This window comes from Macrobrachium nipponense, chromosome 14 (genome assembly GCF_015104395.2).
Source record: "Macrobrachium nipponense isolate FS-2020 chromosome 14, ASM1510439v2, whole genome shotgun sequence".
Taxonomy (NCBI): domain Eukaryota; kingdom Metazoa; phylum Arthropoda; class Malacostraca; order Decapoda; family Palaemonidae; genus Macrobrachium; species Macrobrachium nipponense.
In genome coordinates, this window is record NC_087207.1 from 91490910 (window position 1) to 91516346 (window position 25437).

The following is a 25437-nucleotide window of genomic DNA, read 5'->3' on the forward strand; positions in this document are numbered from 1 at the left end:
TTCAGTGTCCAAACCCATGGCCAAAAGCAATAAAGCATTATATCAAATTTAAATAGAATTTTACATTTTCTCTACAAAATCACTTTAAAACTTCTTTCAATAAATGTATGATGAAACATACTAAAATTGTTTTTCCACAAAATATCCTTGCAATATATGAGGGTGTGTCTTGTAAGCCGGCAGATACAGTTATTTTGGATTACACTATTCGAGAAGAAAGCAAGCCAATAAACAAGTTTATTTTGCACAAAAATGGAAGGTAATGTTATAAAGGAACATAGAGAAAAGGTAGCTATCACAGATCCCTGAAGTGTCGGCATATAACTCAGGCTACTGGTTTGTTCTTTTTCTTTGTATGGTGTTACATTGCATGGAACCAGTGGTTATTCAGCAACGGGACCAACGGCTTTACGTGACTTCCGAACCAAGTCGAGAGTGACTTCTATCACCAGAAATACACATCTCTCACTCCTCAATGGAATGGCCGAGAATCGAACACGCTCCCACCGAGTGAGAAGCAAACACCAACAACCACGCCACCGAGGCGCTAGGCTACTGGGTATGGCTATGAGCCAAACCTTTGTTCTAGAAAATAATTTTTTTAGTTTTTGAAATATTCATCAGGCACATTTCCCCAAATTTGATCATGCTTTCAGAGTTGGATTTTAATTTTGTTGTCTGGATGACCTGCTTTCCCTTTACTCCCAATCCTTGTAACTTATTTCTCCATGTGATCACTTATAACTACCCCTCCTTGTGAAGATTAAAGCCCACAGCATTCTTCAAAAGGCAATTTTTTTTACATTCTCTTTGTTGATTGTTTACCTTGTGCCATAACTACAAGAAGACACATACATACCTTTGTATTTAAATTAAATAAAGGTGCATCTAAAAGCAAAACTGCCTTTTTAAAGAAAGTATCCACATTAACTATAAATCTAGATGACAAGCATAGATCTACAGAAGCTCCTGCAGTATTCTCATGATTTGTAGTAGTTAAAAATTTTTTAATTCCAAATTTTGGCAATGATAAAATGCTTTTGTATATTGAACAAATTTATTATATAACTCCAAATATGCATATTACAGATGGATTTCTACTATTACCTGTATGTCAAATCATTTCCAATTTCCTCCAAATTTCCTTCCTTCACATCAACACAATCTTTTTTTTAAAAGTGACAGTCATGCTTTTCCTTTGGTGTGCTTTTTACTTTCTTTTTGTTCTGGATTACTTTCTTTTTTCCTTTCTTAATACCTGTTAGGTTTTCCTTATTCATCTTAGGTGACTGTGGCTTTGAACTTTTCCTGAACTGCTTCTTTTTGTAGACATCTGACTTTTTTTCAGGTGAACTTGCATTTGCATTATCCTTTGCTGTCCCAGAATTCTTTGCCAAGGCTTCACTTCCATTACTTACTTGATTGCTTAGAATTCGTTTGTTCTTCTTGCCTGTTTTTATGATTTTGTCTGCTTTCTGATTTTTCACAGTTAATTCATTTTTATTATCTGCTTGATCACTAGAAACAAATTTCTTCTTCTTTTTCTGCTTTTTCTTTTTATTTGCTTTCAGGCTTCTTCCAGGATCAATTCCACCGACGCCTGCAGAATGGTTAAACTTCCTTTTCTTGTTTTGTTTTGGTTAATCAATTTTCAGACACACTAAGTGATCTCTGAAACATAAACATACAGACATTACTTGATGATTAAAGGTGTGAAAAGGTTGTTACATGAAAGTGACATTTTTAATCAATTTGTACTTTTATAGCTAACAAACCTGAGGTCTTTACAATAGGATTAATCATTTTGCATTTTTTACAGCTAACAAACCCGAGGTCTTTACATTGTGATAAATCTTCTGGCGCCAGCTGGACACCGGTTAAAAAATTCAGACTGTATATGCAAGGAATCTGTGGCATTTGGCATTCTAAGGCGTAGAAGAGGTGGAGAGTGGTCACCGACCACGCGTAAACCCCTTGACATAATTAGGTCTTTCTTCCAACCCAGGATTACTAGAGGGGCGACTAGAGGTGGGCAGTCAACATTAAGACCTCAGGTCTTTACAATAGAATGGACTCATACATGAAGGGAGGTATAATAATCCTAAACCGACTGGATGTTCAGCACACCCTTCCCAAAATTGAGTCTTCTAAAGAAGGGGATTTAACCCTGTGAGAAGATTAGATATATAATAATTTATGGGACTTGTGCCTTGTATGATAAGGCGGCCCCTGATGAGGTAATGTTAGACGAGCGATAAATCTATTACGCTAAGTCGGTTGGTATTGCACTTCCTCTTCAATGGAGTGTCTGGGGTTTTGTAGATCACTTACGAAGTCGGTATTATCTTTTACGACGATGTGTTAAACCTCATGGTTCGGTGAGGTTCTTGTAGAAAACACTAAGTATAAAAATAGATATAATTTCTGAAGTTTTACATGATGAAGATCAGGTATGATCGTACAATCTTCTATGACGATAGCTTGATCGCTCTGCCAATGATGATGGCTAATCCTATTCCTCTACATGATAAAGCTTAGGTAAAGAGGTACAGGGTCCTTCTAATGACGATAGCTAACTCTGTTCTGCCTGTCTACCATCTCCGTTACAAGTTATGAAGAAGCAGACAGTAGTTCGAACATATGAACATACATACAATGACATAGTTTCATACGAACACACAATCAAATGAGACACGCTACAGATCACGTAGGCCGTTTGAATAATAGGTCGGGGTAGTTGTCTCAAGCAGGGAGCTTGGAACTAATGTTTTATAAACAATTGAATGACTACAGGTGACGGCATGTTATCTTAGCTTACTACTTATTGTACGTCATCTTTAGCGTCTCTAGTCTGATCACATTCCTGCAAGCAATCTGGTTGACCTCTTTAGTTTTATTCTTTTATATATATGGACTAACATTCCATATTTTTATTATGTAAACACTTACATTAGCTCGGTCAGCTACCAAAACCAACTACTGAATATTACTCAAACTTGACTTGCATTTGACTTATAGGGTGTGATACAGACACTATGTGAATATATATATATATAAGTAAATAAAATTCATGGTATACATGAATTGATTCAAGTAGTAAAATATAAAACAATGATATTGGTAAATAATATGTATCACATGATATATAATGATACAGTTTTTTCACTTCATCTCTTTAAGATACTTATGCTACAGAAAATACTAATGTACTCTGATAATTGCATAGAATGAAGATTAACATGATAAAAATCATATTTTAACTGATAAAAATTTTCATATATGAATTGATAACATTATTAATGTTTATGCTGATTGATTCGTTGATTTTTATGCTAAATGTTATATCTGATTCATTAATTCATATACTAACTCATAAATAACTGCAGATAATGGTAAGATATAAGGTAACAGATTGATTATAGGCTACCTGATTTGTTTATACATATGTATATGGATTCATATAATTATGATTAATATATGTGCACTTTAAATAGATTCCTATTGCGTACACGCAAAGATATATTTAGATTCTGATATTTATGATCATTTATATAAGAGATTCCTATTGCGTACACACAAAGATATATTTCGACTCTGTTATTTATGATCAATTATATATAAGAGATTCCTATTGCGTACACCGCAAAAAATATATTTCGATCTGTTATTTATGATCATTTATATATAGGATACATGACCGAGGTTATACTACTTCACATTTAACTAGCTTTCGAACCACTTTTCGTCCATTACACAGTTCCAGACAACCACCTATAGCCAATTGAAACGGCCTTTTTCAATGGTTAAAACAAGGGGAAAATTTGCCTGGGCGGGTCCAACGTTCTATTTTGCGCTCATACTTATTCTCTGCATCCTAAGCTACACGATTCCGTTCGCGATGAAAAAAAAAAATCATCCCCAGCACGAGTCCTTCGCCAGCAAAGTAGAGTTGAATATCCTTCGGGTCGTAATTGTCGGAAGTATGTCCCACCCTTTGTAGTCGATTTCCACAGCCGCCGGAGCGTTCCGCATTAAAACGAGATTAACGACGAGATACGGTGTCGGTCGAAGAAGTCCATGAAATTCCTTTCACATTGTAGGCGGTTGTTACTTGACTGTAGTCGTCCGCTGCGACGAACGATTTTTTGAAGTTGCGATGTGAAATTCTCGTACTGCAGGATACTGTAACCAGGTTCCATTAATCAGCCTGCAAGTGAAATTATACTTGTCACAAGGGCAAAGTAAATTCAGACGACATCCAAATACAGGGGAGGGGAGAGAGCCATTTAGACCAGACTTAACCCACATGAATTCGCTGATATTTCGGAATTCAAAAGAGTCCGCTGTAACAAACTTTTTTATCCATGGCATTACAATGAGTGACTATCCAGGTCTATGATGACTTGTTTAACAAAAAATATCCAATTATAAAAAATAAATAGATATCATTACGAATCTCAAAGAAAATTCGATATTACTGGTAGTAAGTTACTAGACAAAGAAGTGGAAAATGGAGCTATTTGTAAGATTGCCAGGCAACATAAGAGTCAAAGAGAATATTAATCATGATTCTATGTGCCCTAAGACAAAAGTTTCATATTCAATTTTCTCGTGCGCATCCTCTGAGGTTAATTTTTTTTAAAAACTTTATTAATAGGTAGGAGATGCAACGAAAAAAAACCCACTATGTAACTAATTTCTAAATACACTTTGGGTTTTTTCAAGAAAATTGTGACATTTTCCCATGGAATGTTTTACTTGAATTGTAATAGGCTAATGTTGCAAGTAAATATTTCACATATATATCTTGATACTTCTAAATGTCTATGAGGTTCAGAAAAAAAAATTAATTCATTTTGTTGTTATAGAAATTCTATTTGCTTATATTGTTCATTAATTTTAAAATGATTACAAGTCCTGAACTAATTGCATTACACACACGGATAAGAATAGTTATGTGGCCTGTCATGTGACCTATGAACCACAGTGAAGTTCATGAACTAAGCATTCCTTTCTCCAGTCAATCTGCTTTTGCAAGCAGAGATGAAGCCTGTGAAGCAGATTATTGAGGTTAAAAGGAACAAATGCTGATACGGCAATGATGACGTCGCACTGGGCAGGAGATTGCTCTCAGCCAGCTAAGAGTTACGTTACTTGCTGTAAGAGATACGACTTTAGTATTTTCAAATGATATTTTAGTGTTTTAATTCTCCACCCGCATGAGAAGAATAATTCTGAACAAAAAAAAAAAAAACAAAAAAAAAAAAAAAAAAAAAAAAAAACAACAGTACCAAACTTGAACAATATATTAGTTTCATGTTGGCATTATGTTAAATAAATATTCCTTATTCAAACTATATGAAAAGGTTTCCATACAAATTCTATATATATTATTAGCCCTGTATAAGATTCATATAGGATTATTTCATAGATAACAATTTTCACTTCTAGACTTCCTGACTTTAAAATCTCTTTTATTTTATTTTATTTATTTTATTTATTATTAGTTTATTTATTTATTTATTTATTTAATTTTTTTTTTTTTCATTGACTACGAATATAAATCACCGCACCGGGACAGACAATATGTCAGTAGGTTTTTGTATATGTGTTTGAACTTTTAGCTTATTTGTCATTACTAAAGCGTTAAGTTAGAGTTCAAATCTTTACGCATATATATTTAGATATTTAATTAACCTATGGTTACGTTTTGCTTATTGATTTTATCGTGATTCCTTTTTATTATAATTTGTAACCCTTCCGACTTCTTACGGAGTGTATTATATTGACTCACTTGTATCCATATTTATTTTATTTTTTTTTAATATTTATTTATTTATATAATTTTTTTTTATATATTTATTTGATAAATTAATGGTTGGCTTGAATATGTGGAAAAGTGTTTCTAGCGGCGTACCGTATAAGGCTACTTGCGGCATTAATTCTATAGATACAAGATATAACTGATAAAGGTATTTAAAACCGCGAGAACCGCTATAATCCGGTCGGATCCAATATCACGAGTTGTAACTCGTAAGACATTGACATTCTCCATTTAATTATCCGTTATTCTACCAAACCGATTGACTCTGGGTGATCAAATATATTATTGGTTTTCTTAATGGAAAGGAATTCACACAACGTGTTAAGGAGATTATTATTGATTTACACCACCCGAGTCACAGATTATTATGTGTTGAATTCCATATTTACTGATTTAGCACTCATAAATATTCCTAACGCACTCAATTTCGGTGTTTGTTTTTAGTGCTATTAATTCTATATAACGTGTCAAGGAACTATTAACACTAAGAAGTGTTTATTCCCTCTGTCAGACTCGTAATTCCGTTAATAATTCTACGTATATTCTTTCAAGGATTGATTTGGCACAGGATAGGCCCTTAACTGACAGGTGTCTTAGTGTGTCCCTTGTTTTCATGACACGTGTTACAATTAGTTATGTGCTTTTTATATCTGTAAGCATTGTAGGCCAGTAAAATAGTGATTTGGCTTTCTGTGACATAGTAGGAACCCTGGATGACGGAATGCAAACCAGTTTATGACGATTGTATGAAAGAGATTATTCTAATACCTGGCGGGTCCCGTCAGTCATCTGTTGGGTTTCTTCGGGTTTTCCTCGTCACAGACCTACATATAATATTACATTTGATTACATTATTCTGATACACATACTTTAAATATACTTTTGCTTAAGGGTTTCTGCTCGAAGTGTGTATTGTTTTTGCCTAGCCACTGACCCTGTTTCCGTTTCGAAGTGTTTATTGTTTGGGTTATGTCTGTTGACTCTTGCTTTGTTCAGTTTGTAACAGTTCTGCGCTCCAACCCAGATATTCAATGCTCGCGATCTCTTGGTTTAAGGAATTTTCTTGTTTAGATACGGTTTTAACAATAGGCACGGATATTCCTATATTTTTTAGTCTAATTAATGGTTCTTTGCAGTATGGTGCGGGATTTGCGGGATAATGCGTCAGCTATGATATTTGCTTTCCCAGGTAGATATCTTATCTTGGCTCCAATAACCTGAATGATCATTTGTCACCGAGTTCCTTTTGGACTGTGATTAAAGCCTTTGAAAAACTCGGTAAAGGACTCATGTTCAGTAAGGACTTTATCAGGATAGCCATAGATTATGAACTTAAAATGTACTAGTGTTAAAGATACCTAGCCCTTCCTTGCCTATTACTGCATATTTACTTTCAGAGGGCTTTAGTTTACGTGAATAAAAAGCTATAGGGAAGAACTGTTTATCATATTACTGAAGTGTATCCCACTCTTACCCCCTTGGTCTGAGGCGTCTGTTGCAAATAAAAAAAAAAAATTCCTTATTTTAAAATCAGGATTTTTTAAGTTAGGTAAGCTGCATTTTCCGCTTTTAAGATATCGAACGCCTGTTGATGCTTTTCAGACCATAATAAATCTACGCTCTTCTTCGTAAGATCTGTTAAGGGAGCTGTCATGATTGAAGAGTTACATATTTACATACGATTGTAATACCCACTACAGCGCAAAAGTGCTGTATCCCCCTTTTACGTTAATAAGTACCGGAAAGTTATGAATAGCCGACACTTACCATGGACTACTTTTTAAGACCTTGACCAGACACATAAAACCTAGATAAACATGTTTCGTTTTTAAAAAACTCACATTTAGATATTTTACTCTGAGATTATTTGTCTTTGTCTCTGTAGCACTAGCTCTACTTTATGTGAATGTACTTCTAAGGTATTAGAAAGATTACAAGATCATCCATATAGGCATGTATTGGGTATCCCCTAAAAATCTCCAAACACTATATTGTAAATTGGGGTGCAACGTAAGCCGGAGGCATACGTAAAAATTGATAATGTCCCCTGAGTGTGCTGAAAAAAACGGTGTATGAGGTACAATCACTTAGGTAAATGGTATCTGGTAAAAGCATTTAAGTAAGTCCAGTTGGTGAAAAAAAAAAAATTTATTCTAACCTAACAGAGATAAGATGTCGTCGGTACATCGCACTGGAAACTATCGGAAGTCGTTTCCTTGTTTAAGCGACAGTAATCTGCGCAGACACGCCAAGTCCGATCTTTTATGGCATGACATTTGAGGGAAAAATTATATGGGCTTATTTGATTTCCTAATGGCTCCTATTACTAACATTTTTCAACTTCGTCATTTATCTTTATTTTGAAATTTCATTGAGAGTCTACACGAAGGTACGTATATAGCTTTATGTTTGTCCTTAGACCGTGTTTTGTTTTCAATGACATCCGTTTTTCTCCCAGCCAAGATCACTCGCTAGTGGAGAAACTTCCTGGTATTCAGGTAGAAGATAAAAAAAAAAATTCTGCTGAATCACCTCTGCTTTGAATGACTTTACGGATATTACTTTTAGAGATAGATTATCAGAGAGATTCATCCACGACTGGTTGGGCGTGATTAAAAATTAGCAACAATAAAAAATGCGATATTTATAACTTCTGTATCCACGATTTTAAAAAAAAAAAAAAAAAAAAAAAAAAAATGTATACTTTTAGGGCTTTGTTCGCGGAAATCGTTGATAGGTTTCAGAGTGTCGGGAGGATTAAAATTTCATTTCCCACAAAAGTCTTTTTAACACGCACTAAGGCATTCGAGGGTGCATGCTCTCGAGATTTTTGCGCTGCAAAGTACGACTGTGGTTGTGGGAGAATTCTGTTGGGTCATTTGAACAATGTTACGATTTATGAGACAAATGTATAGTTCCTTTATATAAGTTATTATTTGATTAACTGTCTCATGTTTTTTGTTCAAAACGGATTTTAATATGTTTGAAGGGGTTTATAGGATTTTCCTTTGATAAAGACACGCCTTATTTTGCAGGATGTAAGATAATATTTTGTATACCCCTAGATGGATCTTACATTACACTACATACAGATCAATGTGTTTTTTATAACTATAGAGGTATCTGTAAGCGCTCGCTTATCCGGACTTCTCATTAGGGAAGTTCGAACAACAGACGGTGAGTCCGTAAATACAAGATATTACGTGTATTAAAGAAATAAACAAGATATTCTAATTTTTACGGCGCGTACAGTTGGGCTTAATCCACCATTATTTATTATAACTTAATGTATTAAAATTAAAACGAAAACCTGCTCTGATTACTTATACGGTCGTGTGTTTCATAGGAAAAATCCCTTTTTAATTCAAAAAGATATTGGTATGAACCAACATCGCTTTTCCCCACTCTGCTAGAGTCGCTTATTGTGTGGAATTTGCTATGTTTTTGAACACTTCGGCAGTTTTTGACTAACCTTGACCGCTTGACTAGGTGACACAGTCACCGAGTTTGCTTGTTTGATTCTGAACGGGCTACTGTTTCTATTTCTTTTTGTAATAATTAGGATCCTTCTCTTTATTACCATCGGGCAACGTATTGTGTGGTTTTTAGCATTATGTTGCTGTTACGTATAAAGCAATGAATGACGAACTATTAGGAACTGAGCGATTACTAATAAGACAAGTTATCACTACTGCATACAATATTAACTGTTTGTACTTCATTCTTTGCTAAAATTTGAAATAGTGAGGGATCCTGTCAGCGCATTTAGCCTGATGAAAGTTTTTTACAGACATGTTATTCCTTGCAATCCAGCAATATTTTTTAAAGTTGAGTTGAGTCATTGAGGTTCGATATTTTATATAACAAAAAACTCAAGGCTAAAACTGCGATCGGGACTTTGCAAAGGAGCATTTATTGTCATGACCCGAAATAGTGTTACCTCTAATTTATATAGATTTGTACGGCTGTTCCACTTTGTTTTTTGTGTGTTTTCTAATCACTACGGTGCTTAACGACCCTATCCATGCATCTGTATAATACAGACGTCCACTGCGTAAACGCATATTCACTGTTTAATATGATTTGTTACGTAAGGGATTAATAATCACCCAAAATGATAAAATTAACATAGTATATGATTATGATATTTCAGTAGAACTTCTGGAAACAGACACTCAAAGATAAAAAACTCGCAGTAGCGAAATCTCAATGATGTAGATAATTTCTGTAAAAAAAGTAAGATTAAGAATGTCTCGTAACTTCAGCCACAGGAATAACGAAATTCGACCTGCAAAGGAAACACTCAAAGTTACTCCAAATGAATAAAAAATTGTACTTAGCTTGCTTTTGTGGAAGTCTATGGTTTGTTCCGATAACGAACACAGGCGGCCTTGGTCCTCCTTCTCTATTTAGCGGACGACCTGGTTTGGCTTCAGTTTGCCCCCGTGCGCGTTGTTTCGATGATTCGAGCCCTTGAAAATCCGATGCTGCAGACGCGTTCGGTTTGTTCTTGCAGTGCCGGAAACGCTCACTAACGATGTTTTCTTGAATGATTCTAATGAGAGACGAAGCTTCCGTTGCCGTAAGAAAGGACACGTCGGTTTTGTTTCTTGAAGTTATTCACTAAACGATGATACTAAGTTGCTTGACGAATCTTGTTGTTTTCTGAAGTCGCTCACTACGATGATACTAGGTTGCTTGACGAATCTGCTGCTTCCGTCGTCGTTGACTTCATGATTTATTATTCTGTTTTTTCTTCGTAGGACGTTGTAGAGTTCTTCTGGTCCGTTGGCCACCAAATATAGGGCTGTGCCTTGTATGATAAGGCGCCCTATGAGGTAATGTTAGACTAGCGATAATCTATACGCTAAGTCGGTTGGTATTGCACTTCCATCTTCATGGAGTGTCTGGGGTTTTGTAGATCACTTACGAAGTCGGTATTATCTTTACGACGATGTGTTAAACTCATGGTTCGGTGAGGTTCTTGTAGAAAACACTAAGTATAAAAATAGATATAATTTCTGAAGTTTTACATGATGAAGATCAGGTATGATCGTACAAGTCTTCTATGACGATAGCTTGATCGCTTCTGCCAATGATGATGGCTAATCCTATTCCTCTACATGATAAAGCTTAGGTAAAGAGGTACAGGTCTTCTAATGACGATAGCTAACTCTGTTCTGCCTGTCTACCATCTCCGTTACAAGTTATGAATGAAGGCCAGACAAGTAGTTCGAACATATTGAAACCACACATACAATGACATAGTTTCATACGAACACACAATCAAATGAGACACGCTACAGATCACGTATGGCCGTTTGAATAATAGGTCGGGGTAGTTGTCTCAAGCAGGGAGCTTGACTAATGTTTATAACAATTGAATGGACTACAGGTGACGGCATGTTATCTTAGCTTACATACTTATTGTATACGTCATCTTTAGCGTCTCTAGTCGATCACATTCCTGCAAGCAATCTGGTTGACCTCTTAGTTTTATTCTTTTATATATATGGACTAAACATTCCATATTTTATTATGTAAACACTTACATATATAGGTATCTAAAACTCAGTTCACTGGGAGTAAATACAATGAGACATGTCCAGGTTCATTTGTATACATGGAAGATGAAGAGCTTTATCTTCATCTGTTCAAGCAACAAACTACACCAGCCACAAGCAAAGGGTATGGAAAGAGGAGTATACGCTACTGAGCAGTAGATTTATATGTTGTATGGAACATAAAAATAAGTGCTATAACAAGTTAGATTGCTGTATTCACCTGCATCAAGCCAGTTCCAGTGTATGACTGTGTCTAATATTTGAGACCCACCCATAGGAATGAAGAATGTAAAAAAAGGGAAAGAAAGAGATCAATCATCTCACTCGCTCTCTCTTCCACACAATCATCTTTGGCATGATATGAACTGCCCTGCCATGGCACTGGATGAGCTCCACAAACTTGTTGGGCAGCCACCACCAGACCCACCAAGGAGAAAAGTATCTAAGGACCTGCAAGCAAAATCCCTTTAGGTAAAAGGAAAGTGGTAGTGGTCTGCCGAAGCCAAGCGCCAGCATTCAAAATCTTATGAACAATTAAGTTCTTCTTAAAGGACAGAGAGGAACTTATTCCTCTAATTTCATGTGCTCTTGCATGCACAGTATTTGTGACAGAACTTGAAAGTGACGAGTAGGCTTGTCTAATCACCTCATGAAGCCAAAATATGGCATTCTTGGACACTCCCTTCTTGGCTTGGTCTGTGCTAACAAATGTCTACATCATCTAGGTCTTAAGTGGCGAGTCTTCTTTTTTTTTTATATATATATATAGATAGCAACGCAGTGCTCTAATTGGACACAGCAATAACTCTTGAGATCATTGTCAACAAACTCCTTCAGGAAGGATGGAAAACAAAGCAAATCTGGTCATTGTGAACCGAAGGATTTTGAGTGTTAGCCACAAATCCGGGACATACTGAAGCTATGGACCTCAAACCCATGTGTTTTAAGTCATAAATAATCTATGCCATGAAGCTCTCCAACTCTCTTTGAGGAAGCCAAGGCCAGGAGGAAAACTTTTTTCAAAGTCAGTTCCTGTCTGACGATCAACATAGTGGTTCAAAGCTCTTGAACAACGTAGGTATCTCCCAGGATGAAGTGATGTCCACGCCTTTTAGATGTAGAACTAAACCCAAGGCAGGCCGATAGCCTTTGATAGCAGGACACAGAGATGCTTCTCAGCTCCAAGGAAAATCAGGAAAATCCACTATCTGCTGAATAGAAGTTATGAGTGGAGAGAACCCCGTCAACAACACCAATCACAGTAGATGCAAAGATCTAGGTAGCCAGACATCTGAGTCGCTGCGCTGCAAGAAAAGCCTCTTGCTTTTAAGAGATACTGGACCAGTTCTCCAGCCATGAAGAGGATGGGGACCCTACCTATTGGTGGTACCTCTCCAAATGAGGTTGGCGGAGAAAGTTGTGCCAAGGAGGAATTTCTCTCGGAACCACTGACAGAAGAGAGGTCTGGGAACCAATTCTTGCCACAAAGGGGCTACCAGGGTCATCCTGATTCCTGGAACCCATCACTCTGTTCAGGAATGACGGATTAGGCAGATCGGAGGGAAGGCGTGCACTCCTAGATCCTCTCAGGGATAATGAAGGGACTTCTCCACTACAGCAAACAGATCTGGGTCCACTGAACAGTAAACCTCTAGCTTCCTGTTGAAGGACGTTGCAAAGAGGTCTAACATGGGTCTTCCCCATAGGAGAAATAGCTTGTCAGCCACCACACTGATGTAACTCAACTGAACAAGTGAAGTTGGTAAGACACCAGCCACCCCCCCTTGTTCCCATATGCTACCTCCATGGTATTGTCTGACATCAAAACAATGCCCAAAGCTCTTCGAGATGAGCACCCCAACATTTGGAAGAGGCGTCCAAGAACAGGAGTAGATCCGGAGGGGGCGAATGAAGAGGGAGTCCCATTGTCAAGTTCTGGTCATCCACCACCACAGAAGGTGGCTTCTTATCTCTGCTGACAGAGGGACCTAAAGCTGAGGGGAATCTCCTGCCAGGGACCAACACTCTTAAGTTTCATTCTCCACTGCAGGAAACGAATGTGAAGACAACCATGAGGAACCAACTTCTGAGAGAAGACAACTGGTGAGCTGGTTACTCTCCCCCCTCAAAAAGAAGGAGCGAGTGACAGTCCTGAATTTCTGTAACCTCTGGTCTGATGGAAAAACTCAATAATGCTGTATCTATCACCATTCCCAGGTACAGAATCCTCTAGCTAGGAAGTAGATTGGAAGATGAGGAATATAAGACAGTCAATACTATCAATCTGAAAGAGTCAAATCCATGAATCTGTATGTAACATACCTCAATTAAAAATTAGTGGTGGGGTTGAACACCTCTATGTTCCTGCTATAAATCTGAGGTTATGACTTGGGAGGTGGAGAGGGACCCAGCTCTCGTAACCCTTGGCCTTAACCTGAGAAGCCTGATCTGAATCATGCCTTAAAGAAACTCTGCCATCATAACAATCATCATTCCCCCTAAAGTTGAGTGAGGTAAAGTCTCTGAAATATCACAATTTGTTGAAATTTGTATTTTTCCTAACTATACAAATCCTGAGGTTCCTTTAACAAATAGGAATATACTTTCGGCGTAGCTGGAATTATTCGGCCGTTGAATCTTGAACAAGGTGGTTTAGGCAGTAGTAACTACCATGGGGCAGGCTAGCCTGCCCGGATGTAAACACTCCACTTTGCCTTTTGGCCGCAGGTTTCAGATTGAAGGGTGGCATGAGGTGGGCATATTTGTTAAAGGACCTCAGGTTTGAATGGTTAGGGAAAAATACAATTTTCAACAAATTGTTATCTGTTCTGATACGTAATACAAACCTTTCGGTCCTTTAACAATAGGAAGACTCACTGGTTGGTGGAGGAATCTTAGTGAGCCTCTAGAACTGACTGGAGTTCTTCGCACCTAGCCTACTCCTCCTGGTCGTAAGAGCGAGGAGGAGTGCCTACTGCCTCTGACAACTTGATCGGAGTATAGGAGCTGCGTGCTCAAGAGTCAGACTTCTGGACCTTTTCGAAATGAGTGAGGGATCGTGACTTCATCCGAAAGGGATGTAAGAATATTGGTCTCGGAGACATTAATGCAAAGTTCTGGGGAGGGTTTGCATTATTGTCAGTCTCCTTCCTCCCCTTGCTAGAGGAAGGAGCGGGATTGCTTCTATGATTCTGATAAGAAACATAAAAAGGATGCTTATGTATAGGCTTACCACATCAATCATCCGACCACCCAGTGTGAGTTCGAGTCCTATCCTCAACCCGAAGGATGAGGAATGGAGAGATGAGGCTTGGAAGGGGGAGAGCTAGTCACTCTCGCTATCCTACCTCTACACCAGCACCATGGACGAGATGCAACTTGTCCTGTCAAGGAGCTGGGTAAGCAAACACATCTTGCAAGCATCCACACTGTCCAGGGAAATGAGGTTTCCAAGGACCTGTGGGCAGTCCCGGAGGGAAAGAAGGATATGGTCGCGATGACCTATCCATCTTCCTGTCCGACATATTCTTCGGAGTAGATGTCCAGTACCCATACTGGTCTATTTGTCTGCAGCGAAGTGTCTCGCGGTCTTGTATCCCACTGCAGGGAAGTGTCTCGTGGTCTCGTACCCCACTGCGGCGAAGTCTCTTAGTCTCCGCAGTGGATAAAGACACCGACACTCCATGGTGGGTGTCGATGGTTATGGGTACCGGAACACGCTAGTAGGACGAAGTAATAACTGATCTGGAACTACCGATACAAAGTCCACAGTGTAGCTCGTGACGGTCTTGGAAGCTTCGACTGACTGCGTTCGGTTGTGTGAGGCGAGCTGTCCAAGCATCCGAGGCATAGTCACATGACCCTCGCCTTTTGAAGGGTTATGCTGAGAGACCGTACAAGTCGTCTATCTGTTGCCAGATAGATGATGATTCTCTCAAGGCATGTGCCCAACAGGAGAAAGTTAATTGCCTTCTAGAAACCGAGGTCCTGATGGCAAGACAGGAGTTCTCATAGTAGTTGAATCTCAACTAAGGAGAAACAACACTATGTGCCGTTGAAGACGAAGGTGATAGGTGAATGCCGACCTACGTCTTCACAGCTGATTCGAGAGAAGTAACTCAAGATTCTGAATGTAGAAAAGTCCCGCCGATGACACCAACCCGCGAAGACAGCTTAATCCCTGTGATTTACAAAGGACTGAAAACGCTATACCGCTAATTCATTGCTGTTCGGTGAGAAGTCGGAGTTGCAATGAAAGCGGAGCACTTTTCAGTAATGAAAACGCAGGGATTGTACTGCCTGAAGAACTGCTTCTCATGGGCTGAATCATCATCTTCTTCCCAGCTTTATCCAGGGAGGACATCTATATACTTGGAAGTAGAGCTGGCAGGGTGGGGAACAGGTGATGTCTTCTGTTATACATCTACAATTTGGGGTGAACAATGAACAATTGCACACCTACGAATACGAGATATATTTAGAAGACAAACTCAGATTCTGAAGAAATCATTCCGCATTATCGCAGCAGCAGGTGCGATGCAGCGGGAGACAAGGCTACAGACTTCTGTTACCGTGTGGTAAACACAAAGATGATAGAGTGTCTATTGAGATATCTGAAAATTCTCGCAATGTCCAAGGCGATGTAGTAGAGATGGTCATTCACTTATGAGAGAATTCCAGCCAACCAGAGACCTAAGTCTGTGATTGCCGGGCAGAGATTCAGTTCGGTAATCTCATTGCAGAGGAGTAAGACATAATCCGACCGTGGTATCTCGGAGAGCCAGCTAGTACTAGGCTGCGGCAGGCAGTCGCCCATACACCGCTACCTCTCGCTCACTCGTCATCCTGAGTTGCCAGGTAACCATTCCAAGAAGGAATGCGTTCGGCTAGAACCATCGAGTGCAAAAAAATACGCTCGAGCATTTGCATTTAATTGAAACGGATTTCGGTGAATGCAAACACTCAGGTGTTGTTATTGTTGTAACAATGACTTAAGTATCTCAAAATCAAAGCTGGTAACTCTTGGGAGGTTTGCAGGGCAGTCCCGAGTTGCCGTTCAATTAACCCTTAAACGCTGAGCCGGTATTTCCGAAAGTGTTTCCCGTATGCCGGCGGCGTTCGCGAATGAGCGCCGAAGCGGGAATTTTTTTTTTTTTTAAATCACAGCACGCTTAATTTTCAAGATTAAGGGTTCATTTTTGGCTCCTTTTCTTATCATTGCCTGAAGTTTAGTATGCAACCATCAGAAATGAAAAAAATATCATTATCATATATAAATAGTGGAGTATATGACAGCGCAAAAAATTTTTTTATATATAATTGTATACAAATTGCGCTGTGCGCAAAACGGTTGAAGCTAATGAGTTAATTATTTTTTTTTGTATTGTACACTAAATTGCGATGATTTTGGTATATAACAAATTGTAAAATGATCAAAGCAACACAGAGAAAATATTATCACAATATGATGCATGAATTCGTAACGAGCGGACGTGAAAAAAAAAAAAGTTTTCAAAAATTCACCATAAATCGAAATATTGTGCTAGAGACTTCCCGTTTGTTGCAAAATGAAGGTAATTGTTTGAATATTACTAGACTGTAAGTGTTGTAGCTTACAATTGCAGTTTTCAACCATTTCGGTCGAGTTAAAGTTGACAGAAGGTCGAATTTTTTCTATTTATCATTATTTATATGAAAATATTTCAAAACTGATAAAAGCTACAATCATGGGTTGTTTTTTGTTGTATTCTACATGAAATTGTGCACATTTTCTTATATAAAACTTTATGTAACGGCTAATTTAAAATGGTGCAAACATTACGACAATCGGACGAAAAAATATCTGATTTTTTTGGAAGAGTTACCGTGCGGACGTAAGGAAAAATTTCTTTTCATAAATTCACCATAAATCGAAATATTGTGCTAGACTTCCAATTTGTTGCAAAATAAAGTAAATGATTGAATATTACTAGAATGTAATAGTTTTAGCTTACAATTGCGTTTTTTTACCATCTCAGTCGCATCAAAGTTGACCGAAGATGGAAATTTTGGCACTTATCGTTATATAAAAATATTTCAAAACTAACAAAAGCTACAATTTTGTTGCATTCTACATGAAATTGCACACATTTTCGTATATAAAACTTTATGTAACGGCTACTTTAAAATGGTGCAAACATTACGACAATCGGACGAAAAAATTTATGATTTTTTTCGGAAGAGTTACTGCGCGGACGTAAGGAAAATGTTTTTTTTCATAAATTCACCATAAATAGAAATACTGTGCTAGAGACTTCTAATTTGTTGCAAAATAAAGGTAAATGATTGAATATTACTAGAATGTAAGTTTTAGCTTACAATTGCATTCTTTGACCATTTCGGTTGAGTCAAAGTTGACCGAAGGTTGATATTTTGGCACATCGTTATTTATGAAAATATTTCAAAACTGATAAAAGCTACAACCATGGGTTGTCTTTTGTTGTATTCTACATGAAATTGTGCACATTTTCATAAATAAAACTTTATTTAACGGCTAATATAAAACTGTGCAAACATTACGACAATCGGACAAAAAAATTTATGATTTTTTCAGCAGTTACCGCACGGACGTAGGAAATTTTTTTTTCTAAAATTCACCATAAATCAAAATATTGTGCTAGAGACTTCCAATTTATTGCAAAATGAAGGTGAATGATTGCGTATTACTAAAATGTGAGAGTCACCTGGGTGACTCCCACCAGTCTTCCGCTCCGTGCCTGGATCCTGGTGCCGAGCAAACTCGGTTGCTTGGGTCTTGGCTGCACGGTCACCAGCAGGTGACCGTACACTCGATACCTCTCGTGAACGAGAGGCCAAGACGGTACCTGGCGTCGAGGCAGAACCTCTGGCGGCAGGAGAGGAGGTACTGGTGTTAGCTGGTACCCCTCCGGTCCCCGTCATCTTCTTCCAAAGGAACAGGAGGACCAGCGGAAGCCCCAACTGTCCCATCCGTGGGACAGACCCTTAGAGGTCTCTGAGTGAGACTTCTTAGGGGGGGGGAGGAGGCTACCTTGTTCTTCTTCGGCTGGGGGGCCTCGGAAGTCGAAGGGGAAGAGGCGGCAGAAGACGACTGCGACACCTTCCTCTTCTTCCTGGACTTCCTCTTCGCCAGTTCCTCAGGACAACTGACAGGTCCTCCACCCAGGACAGAGTTGGGGCAGTTGCCAAAGCAACACGGCCCAACTGCACCTGTCCGGAGAGACCTGCAGGAGTAGCAGTGGAGAGAACGCTTCCTCGAGGAGGGCTACGAAACTCTTACCTGGCAGATGAAGCGTCTGCCACCCCCGAGACTGTGCGCGTCGTCTGGGTGGGGCTGTCTCTGAAAGAAAAGGATTAATTAAAGAGGGCTGGATGGCCCGCCTCCACCAGTCTCTGTGTGCATGGACCCGTGGGAACATCACGTCAACCCTGGGCACCGGACGATCGCTGCGAGAGTGACTGCCGGTCTGGCGAGTCACCCAAGCGACTCCTACCATCTTCCGCTCCGTGCCTGGGTCCTGACACATTGAGCGAACTCTGTAGTCTGGACCCTGGGTGCACGGTCAGCCGAAACGGTTCCCGGTCTGGAGGTGGAACCTTCAGAACCGGGAGAGGAGTTACCAGCGGTGGCCGGTACCTCCATGGTCCCCGTATGCTTCCTCCCCAAAGAAGGAGAGACGGGACCCGTTCCCGAAGGAACGGGAGGACCAGCGGAAGACCCAACTGTCTCACCGGAGCAAGACAGACCCTTAGAAGTCACATGACGAGACTTCTTAGGGGAGGAGACCACCTTCTCTTTTACGGCAAAGCCATAACAGTTGAAAGGGGGGAGGCATGAAGAAATGATGATCTCAAAGAGGAGGATGACAACACTTGACGAACTCTTCTACCATCAGGAGTAGATAACCTCACAGGGCAGCGCGACAGCTTCGTCCAGTGACATAACTCCTGGGTAGTAGTGGTAATGAAAATGATTATCAGCAGGGGATCAGTACACACACTCAAGGATCGGTACGCAACATGCTAAGAGTCATAGGTACAATTCCAAGGTTAAGATCACCAATACGAAGAGCATCCAACCAATACTGCTGAAAACACAATCACCACTAGTCTGTAAAATAAGGAAAATAATATTAAAGTATTGAGGATACTCCTCACACATCCAAGGGCACTGCCCTCCGAAGTGAGAGGAGATCCCCCAACATCAGCACCGCACGCCCATCCTTCTACCTGATTATATATTGTATAATTGTTATGGGTATAGATAAGTGATTATATATTGTATAATTGTTATGGGTATTTTATGCATTGTTGAAATATGACAATTTGTCTAAAATTGCATTTTTCCTAACTATACAAACCTGAGGTCCTTTTACAATAGGAAGATACTAGCGGCAGCTGGATAGGTCGTAAGCTTTCGAACAAGGGGTTCGGTAGTTAGCTGCTTGTCCGACAGGCGCGCGCGCGCGACTGGGAGGTAAACAAATCACTTTGCTTTGGCCCAAGCAAAAAACTGCAGAGTGAGGGGTGGCATGAGGTGGGGCTATGTGTAAAAGGACCTCAGGTTTGTATAGTTAGGAAAAATGCAATTTTAGACAAATTGTCATTTGTTCCGACACGGCATACAAACCTTCGGTCCAATTTTACAATAGGAAGACTCACTTCTTGGTGGGTGGAATCTGAGTCTTTTGTGAACAGACTGGTGTTCGCCCTACCTTGGAAGCTTCCCTGGTCGTAAGAGCGAGGGAGGGATCCAAGCCTCTGTCCGATTGATCGGGGTGTGCACCGCAGGATCAATGGTCAGACCTCTGGGCCGAGTACTAAGAGAGGGGCATGCGCATCTCTTAGTACCAGCAATGCAAGAACTTGTTTCCTGTACAGGAGCAAATATAAAGTCATGGGTTTGACTCTTGTAGGCATCCACTTCCCCCCCTTGTAGAAGGAAGTAGGTTGGATATTCTGCTCCTATCCCTAGTGAAAGGGATAGGATGGTGGGGCTCTGTCATATAGCTTCACCATGCATCTCGATTCCTTCATCCAGGCGTAGTGACGACCATGGCCCTCTGCCCACAGGTTAGAGGGGAAGGAAAAGATGGGAAGAAGAGAGCCAGTCCTCACTCACTCACACATCATCCACACAGTCACACCAGGACTCGATGCTGTTCAGCCTGCGAGGGTCTGGGTTAGCACACAAAACTTGTTGAGCAGCCACCACGGGTCCCAAGGAAAAGGTATCCAAGGACCTGTGGGCAATATCCCGAAGGTAGAAGGACGTAAAGGTAGTCTGGTTAGACCAGACCCCTGCCTTCAGGACCTGCGCCACGGAGAAGTTCTTGCGAAACGCCAACGAGGGGCCATACTTCTGACTTCGTGAGCTCTCGGACGGGACGTACGGATGTCGTCACTACCATCAGCCTCATACGCCCTCCTGATGACCTCACGCAGCCAGAATAAAGAGTGTTCTTGGATACTTCTTTCTTGGTGACCCCGGTGCTAACGAAGAGGCGTCGACACTCAGGCCTGAGGTGTCGAGTTCTCTTCAGATAGCGCCGTAGCGCCCTCACAGGACAAAGCAGCATCTCATCCGCATCATTATCGGTGAAGTCCAATAGGGAGGGAATCGTGAATGACTCGAACCTGTCATCAGGGACTGACGGTTTCTGAGTCTTCGCAACGAAGTTCGGGACGAAATCGAGCGTCACGGATCCCCATCCCCTGGAGTGTCGTACATCATAGGAAAGACCATGAAGTTCCCCTACTCTCTTCGCCGATGCCAGGGCCAGCAAGAAGAGGGTCTTGAGGGTCAGATCCCTGTCTGCGACTCTCGGAGTGGCTCGAACGGTGTTCGAGTCAGACTCCTAAGGACGAGAGTCACGTCCCACGCAGGGGGCCTGAGTTCTGGGTGGGCAAGACCTCTCGAAGCTCCTCATCATCAAACGGAGATCTCCGAACGAGTTCGAGATGTCCAACCCCCTCAGTTTCAGGACGAGCGCCAAGGCGGCTCTGTATCCTTTTCACTGTGGGGACTGATAGGAGCTTCTCTCGGCGAAGAAAAACGAGGAAATCCGCTACCTGCTGAAGAGTGGCTCTGAGAGGAGATAGACCCCGTCTACGACACCAACCACAGAAGACGGCCCACTCCCCTGGTACACAAGCTGCAGAGGACTGACGGACGTACCCAGCCATCTCTGTTGCTGCGCTACGAGAAAAGCCTCTCGTTCGCAAGAGATGGTGGATAACAGCCAGCCGTGAAGACGTAGGGACTGGACTGCTCGGTGGTACCGCTCGACGTGTGGCTGGGCGAGAAGGTTGTGCCAAGGGGGAATCTCTCTCGGTTCTCTGCGAGAAGAGCAGCAGGTCCGGATACCAAATGGCCTGTGGCCATTTTGGGAGCCCACCAGGATCATCCTGAGATTCGGGGTGACACGCGCTCGACTGATCACCTTGCGAATCAGGCTGAACGGGGGAAAGGCATGACGAAGAGGTTGTCCCACGGGTGTTGAAGAGCGTCCTCTGCAGCTGCCCATGGGTCCCTCCGGCACGGCCGAGAAGAACACCTGGAGCTTCCTGTTGTGCCGGGTGGCGAACAGATTCCACGACTGGTCGCCCCCACAGGTCGAAGAGCCTTTCCGCCACGTCCTGGTGTAGAGACCATTCGGTCCCTATCACCTGATCCCGACGGCTGAGCGTGTCTGCTACTACATTCCTCTGTTCCCTGGAATGTAGCGTGCCGACAGCTCTATTGAGTGTGCCTGAGCCCACTCGTGCACCTGCCGTGTCAACTGGTACAACGGGAGAGACACTAGGCCCCCCTGTTTGTTGACGTAAGCCACCACCGTGGTGTTGTCGCACATCAACACCACTGAGTGTCCCATCAAGCGGTCCTGAAACTCTTGGAGAGCGAGGAACGCTGCTTGAGTTCCAGTACATTGATGTGAAGGTGCTTGTCGTTCTCGTCCCACACTCCTGAAGTCAGCACTCCTCCAGGTGTGCCCCATCCCCTCGGTCGATGCTCTGAGAACAGCTGCATGTCCGGGGGGGGAGTTGCGCAGAGGCACTCCTCTTAGGCATTCCTGTCGTCGAGCCACCAGGCTAGGTCCTGCCTCACCTCCTGTGGTCAGTGACACTGGAAAGCTTGGGGGATCCGTCGCCTGTGACCAACTCTCCTTTAGTCCTAACATTGAAGAGACGCAGGTGAAGACGCCCGTGAGGGACTAACTTCTCGAGTGACGACAGGTGTCCGATCCACGACTTGCCATCGCTGAGCTACCTGTTACCGCCGAGACAGGAACTGGTTTTGGCTGGCCCTCTCTGAAATCTGCTGATACCGCTGAAGTCCGCGGGGAAGACTCGCCCTGCTACCGTGTCGATCAGCATACCCAGGTACTTCATCCTCTGCTTGGGCTCGAGATCGGACTTCTCGAAGTTCACAACGATCCCCAGATCGCGACAGAACTCGAGCAGCCGATCCCTGTCCTGTAGCAAACTGCGAGCGGGAGCTCGCCAGGACTAACCAATCGTCGAGATACCTCATCAGACGTATCCCGTGCGAATGGGCCCAAGCAGGGCACCAGAGTGAACACTCGCGTGAAACACCTGTGGGGCGGCGGTTGAGAGACCGAAGCACAGTGCCCTGAACTGGTACACCGTCCCGTCGAGGATGAAGCTGGAGGTACTTTCTGGAGGACTGATGAATGGGTATTTGAAAATACGCATCCTTCAAGTCCACTGAAAGCATGAAATCGTTCTCCCTGGATGGAGTCGAGCAACTGAGCGTCTGCCGTCTCCATCGTGAACCGGGTCTGGCGAACAAACCGGTTCAGGGGAGAGAGATCTATCACCGGGCGCCAGCCTCCCGTTAGACTTTTCCACCAGGAAGAGTCGACTGTAAAAGCCCCAGGTGACTGATCCGTGACGATCTCACAGCCTCTCTTGCTCAGCATGGTCTTGATCTCCTGTCTGAGTGCTACGTCCTTCGGTGACCCCGGGGACGTACGACTGCTGTTGGACCGGGTTGAGGTGAGGGGTGGCCGAGATTCGAAGGGTAATAGATATCCCTCCCGAAGGACATCTACAATCCAGGTCTCGGCGCCGTAGCGCTGCCAAGTTGCCCAAATGGCCTGGGCCAGGCACCCCCCCACTTCCGGCAGCAGGTGAGGGGGAACGCCGTCCTAGCGTTTCCCCTTTATCTTCGACTTCTTCCCAGAGCCTCCACGGGATGAGGAGGGCTGGGAGGAGGGCTGGTTACGGCCCCCCTTGCCAGAAGTTGAAGAAGACAGAGTCACTTCCTCGGGGCTTCGACGCAGCAACCGTCTTAGCAGCCGAGGAAGCGCTAGCCGAGCTCTTAGACTTGGCCGCAGTCCGAGGCTGCCCAGAAGCCTTCGAGACTGCCTGGTGAACCAGACGGTCACTGTCTTCAGTGCGCCGTCTGTCCACCGCAGCGTCCACCATCTCTCCTGGGAAGAGAGACGTGGAACTCCGTAGAGGTCCGTTTCGAAGCCCCAACGCCGCCTCACGCCCGGCCGCCCTGGCCCGAAACCCCGAAGTAAGGACAGCGTCCCTTCGTCGGAGAACCAGGTTGGCCCACAGGTTCACCGTCTGGTGGCAAGGAAGGAGATGGCTCTTCCCCCAGACTGGCAAGTCTCCTGAAGGCCGAGTCCTCTTCGGGAAGAAATTCCCCCGGAGTTGGCTGCGACCTTAGATACTGTGAGGGACCACAGATCTAGCCAGGAGACGGCCTGGAAAAGCTGCCATGGCGGTAGATTCCAGGCCGAGTGCCTCTTGCTGCGAGAACCACAGGTTCTCGGACAGGAGCTGTTGCAGAGACACACCCGGAGTCAGCCTAGCTAACTCCGGGTTCACCTGTTTGGGCGGCATCGGGTCTTCAGATGGCACGTAAAACCGCCGCTGTCGTAGCAGAGGAGGTGGAAGCAGCTTGCTCGACCTGCCAGACTTGAGCGAACCGTCTTGTCCGGAGACAAGCGATTCAACCTGGTCTAGCCACTGAGTCCGCAAGCTCCGGAACGCGGCAAACCCACCGTCGGTCTGGGTTCCCTCTTCTTGGGCCCCAGAACGACTCGAGCCGGAGTGGGCTCGGATGGTGGGAGCGGCGATCCTTCCCCCGAGGTCGTTGTGCTGACGAATCAGCGCAATAACCTCGGCAAAGTTCCTCTGGATCTCGGGGGGTGTGAAATAGCCATCCTGTGGAGTCCGGAACCGTCCAGTCCCTCGAACAGGAGTACCTCCCGAGACCCTCCTCCCTCAAGGAGAGGAGCAAGCGACAGCCCCCTCTAGGTCTCCTCCAACCACCTGTGCGTACGACCTGGCTGGTCCGAGAACCGAGCCTGGTGACGTACGACGACGTGGCGGGATCCTGAGGGGCGCACCCCCTCACGATCACTCCTCAATACCTCGCCCCGCCCGGGTACCCGTGTAACCGAGGAGGTTGAAGGTATGGGAGAGGCAGACCTGAACGCTCTCTCCTCGCTCACTGGGCAGAACCAGCGGGCTTGGAGGACTGCAGGCGATCGCCAACCCGCGGTGGCGATCGAGCTGCAGACCTAGTCGAGCCGTCTCGCTGTGGAGAACGGCTGGACCGAGAACAGCGGCCTCCCGGTCTCGTGTGTGCAGAGGAGCTGGTGCTGGTCGCCGTACCCGATCGCTCTCTGTGAGAGCGACGGTCAGGCGACCGGCGAGCTCCACTGTCACGGTGAGACCGGTGCATATCCTCACGGTTGCGTCAGTTCGCTGGTACCAGCCGTGGCTGGTGCCGGCGAACGGGGGGGAACAATCCTTCCAGCCCCCCTCAGCCCCGTGGTCCGGGTCGTGGGACCGTTCCCGACCGCACCCCCGGGTAGCCAGCCGCTCGCCGTTAGTTGTGAGAGCGAGAGCTGGTCTGGTGAGAGTCGCGTGAGCGGCTGTCACCAGTCTTCCGCTCCGTGCCGTGAACCTGACGCTGAGCGGACTCAGAGGTCTGGTTCCTGGCTGCACGGTCGCTGGTAGGCGACCGTACACTCGGTACACCTCTCGCGA

General features: G+C 43.2%; 1 protein-coding gene across 1 annotated transcript in view; it reads right to left on the reverse strand.

Annotated features, from left to right (window-relative positions):
• Nucleotides 1-1644: 1644 nt before the first annotated feature.
• The window catches only part of LOC135226305 (rRNA N6-adenosine-methyltransferase ZCCHC4-like), a 109705-nt gene continuing 85912 nt past the window's right edge, over nt 1645-25437 (reverse strand). The window contains exon 10 of the mRNA XM_064265745.1: nt 1645-1671. Coding sequence (XP_064121815.1) covers nt 1645-1671 — 27 coding nt within the window. The remainder of the gene's footprint in view (nt 1672-25437) is intronic.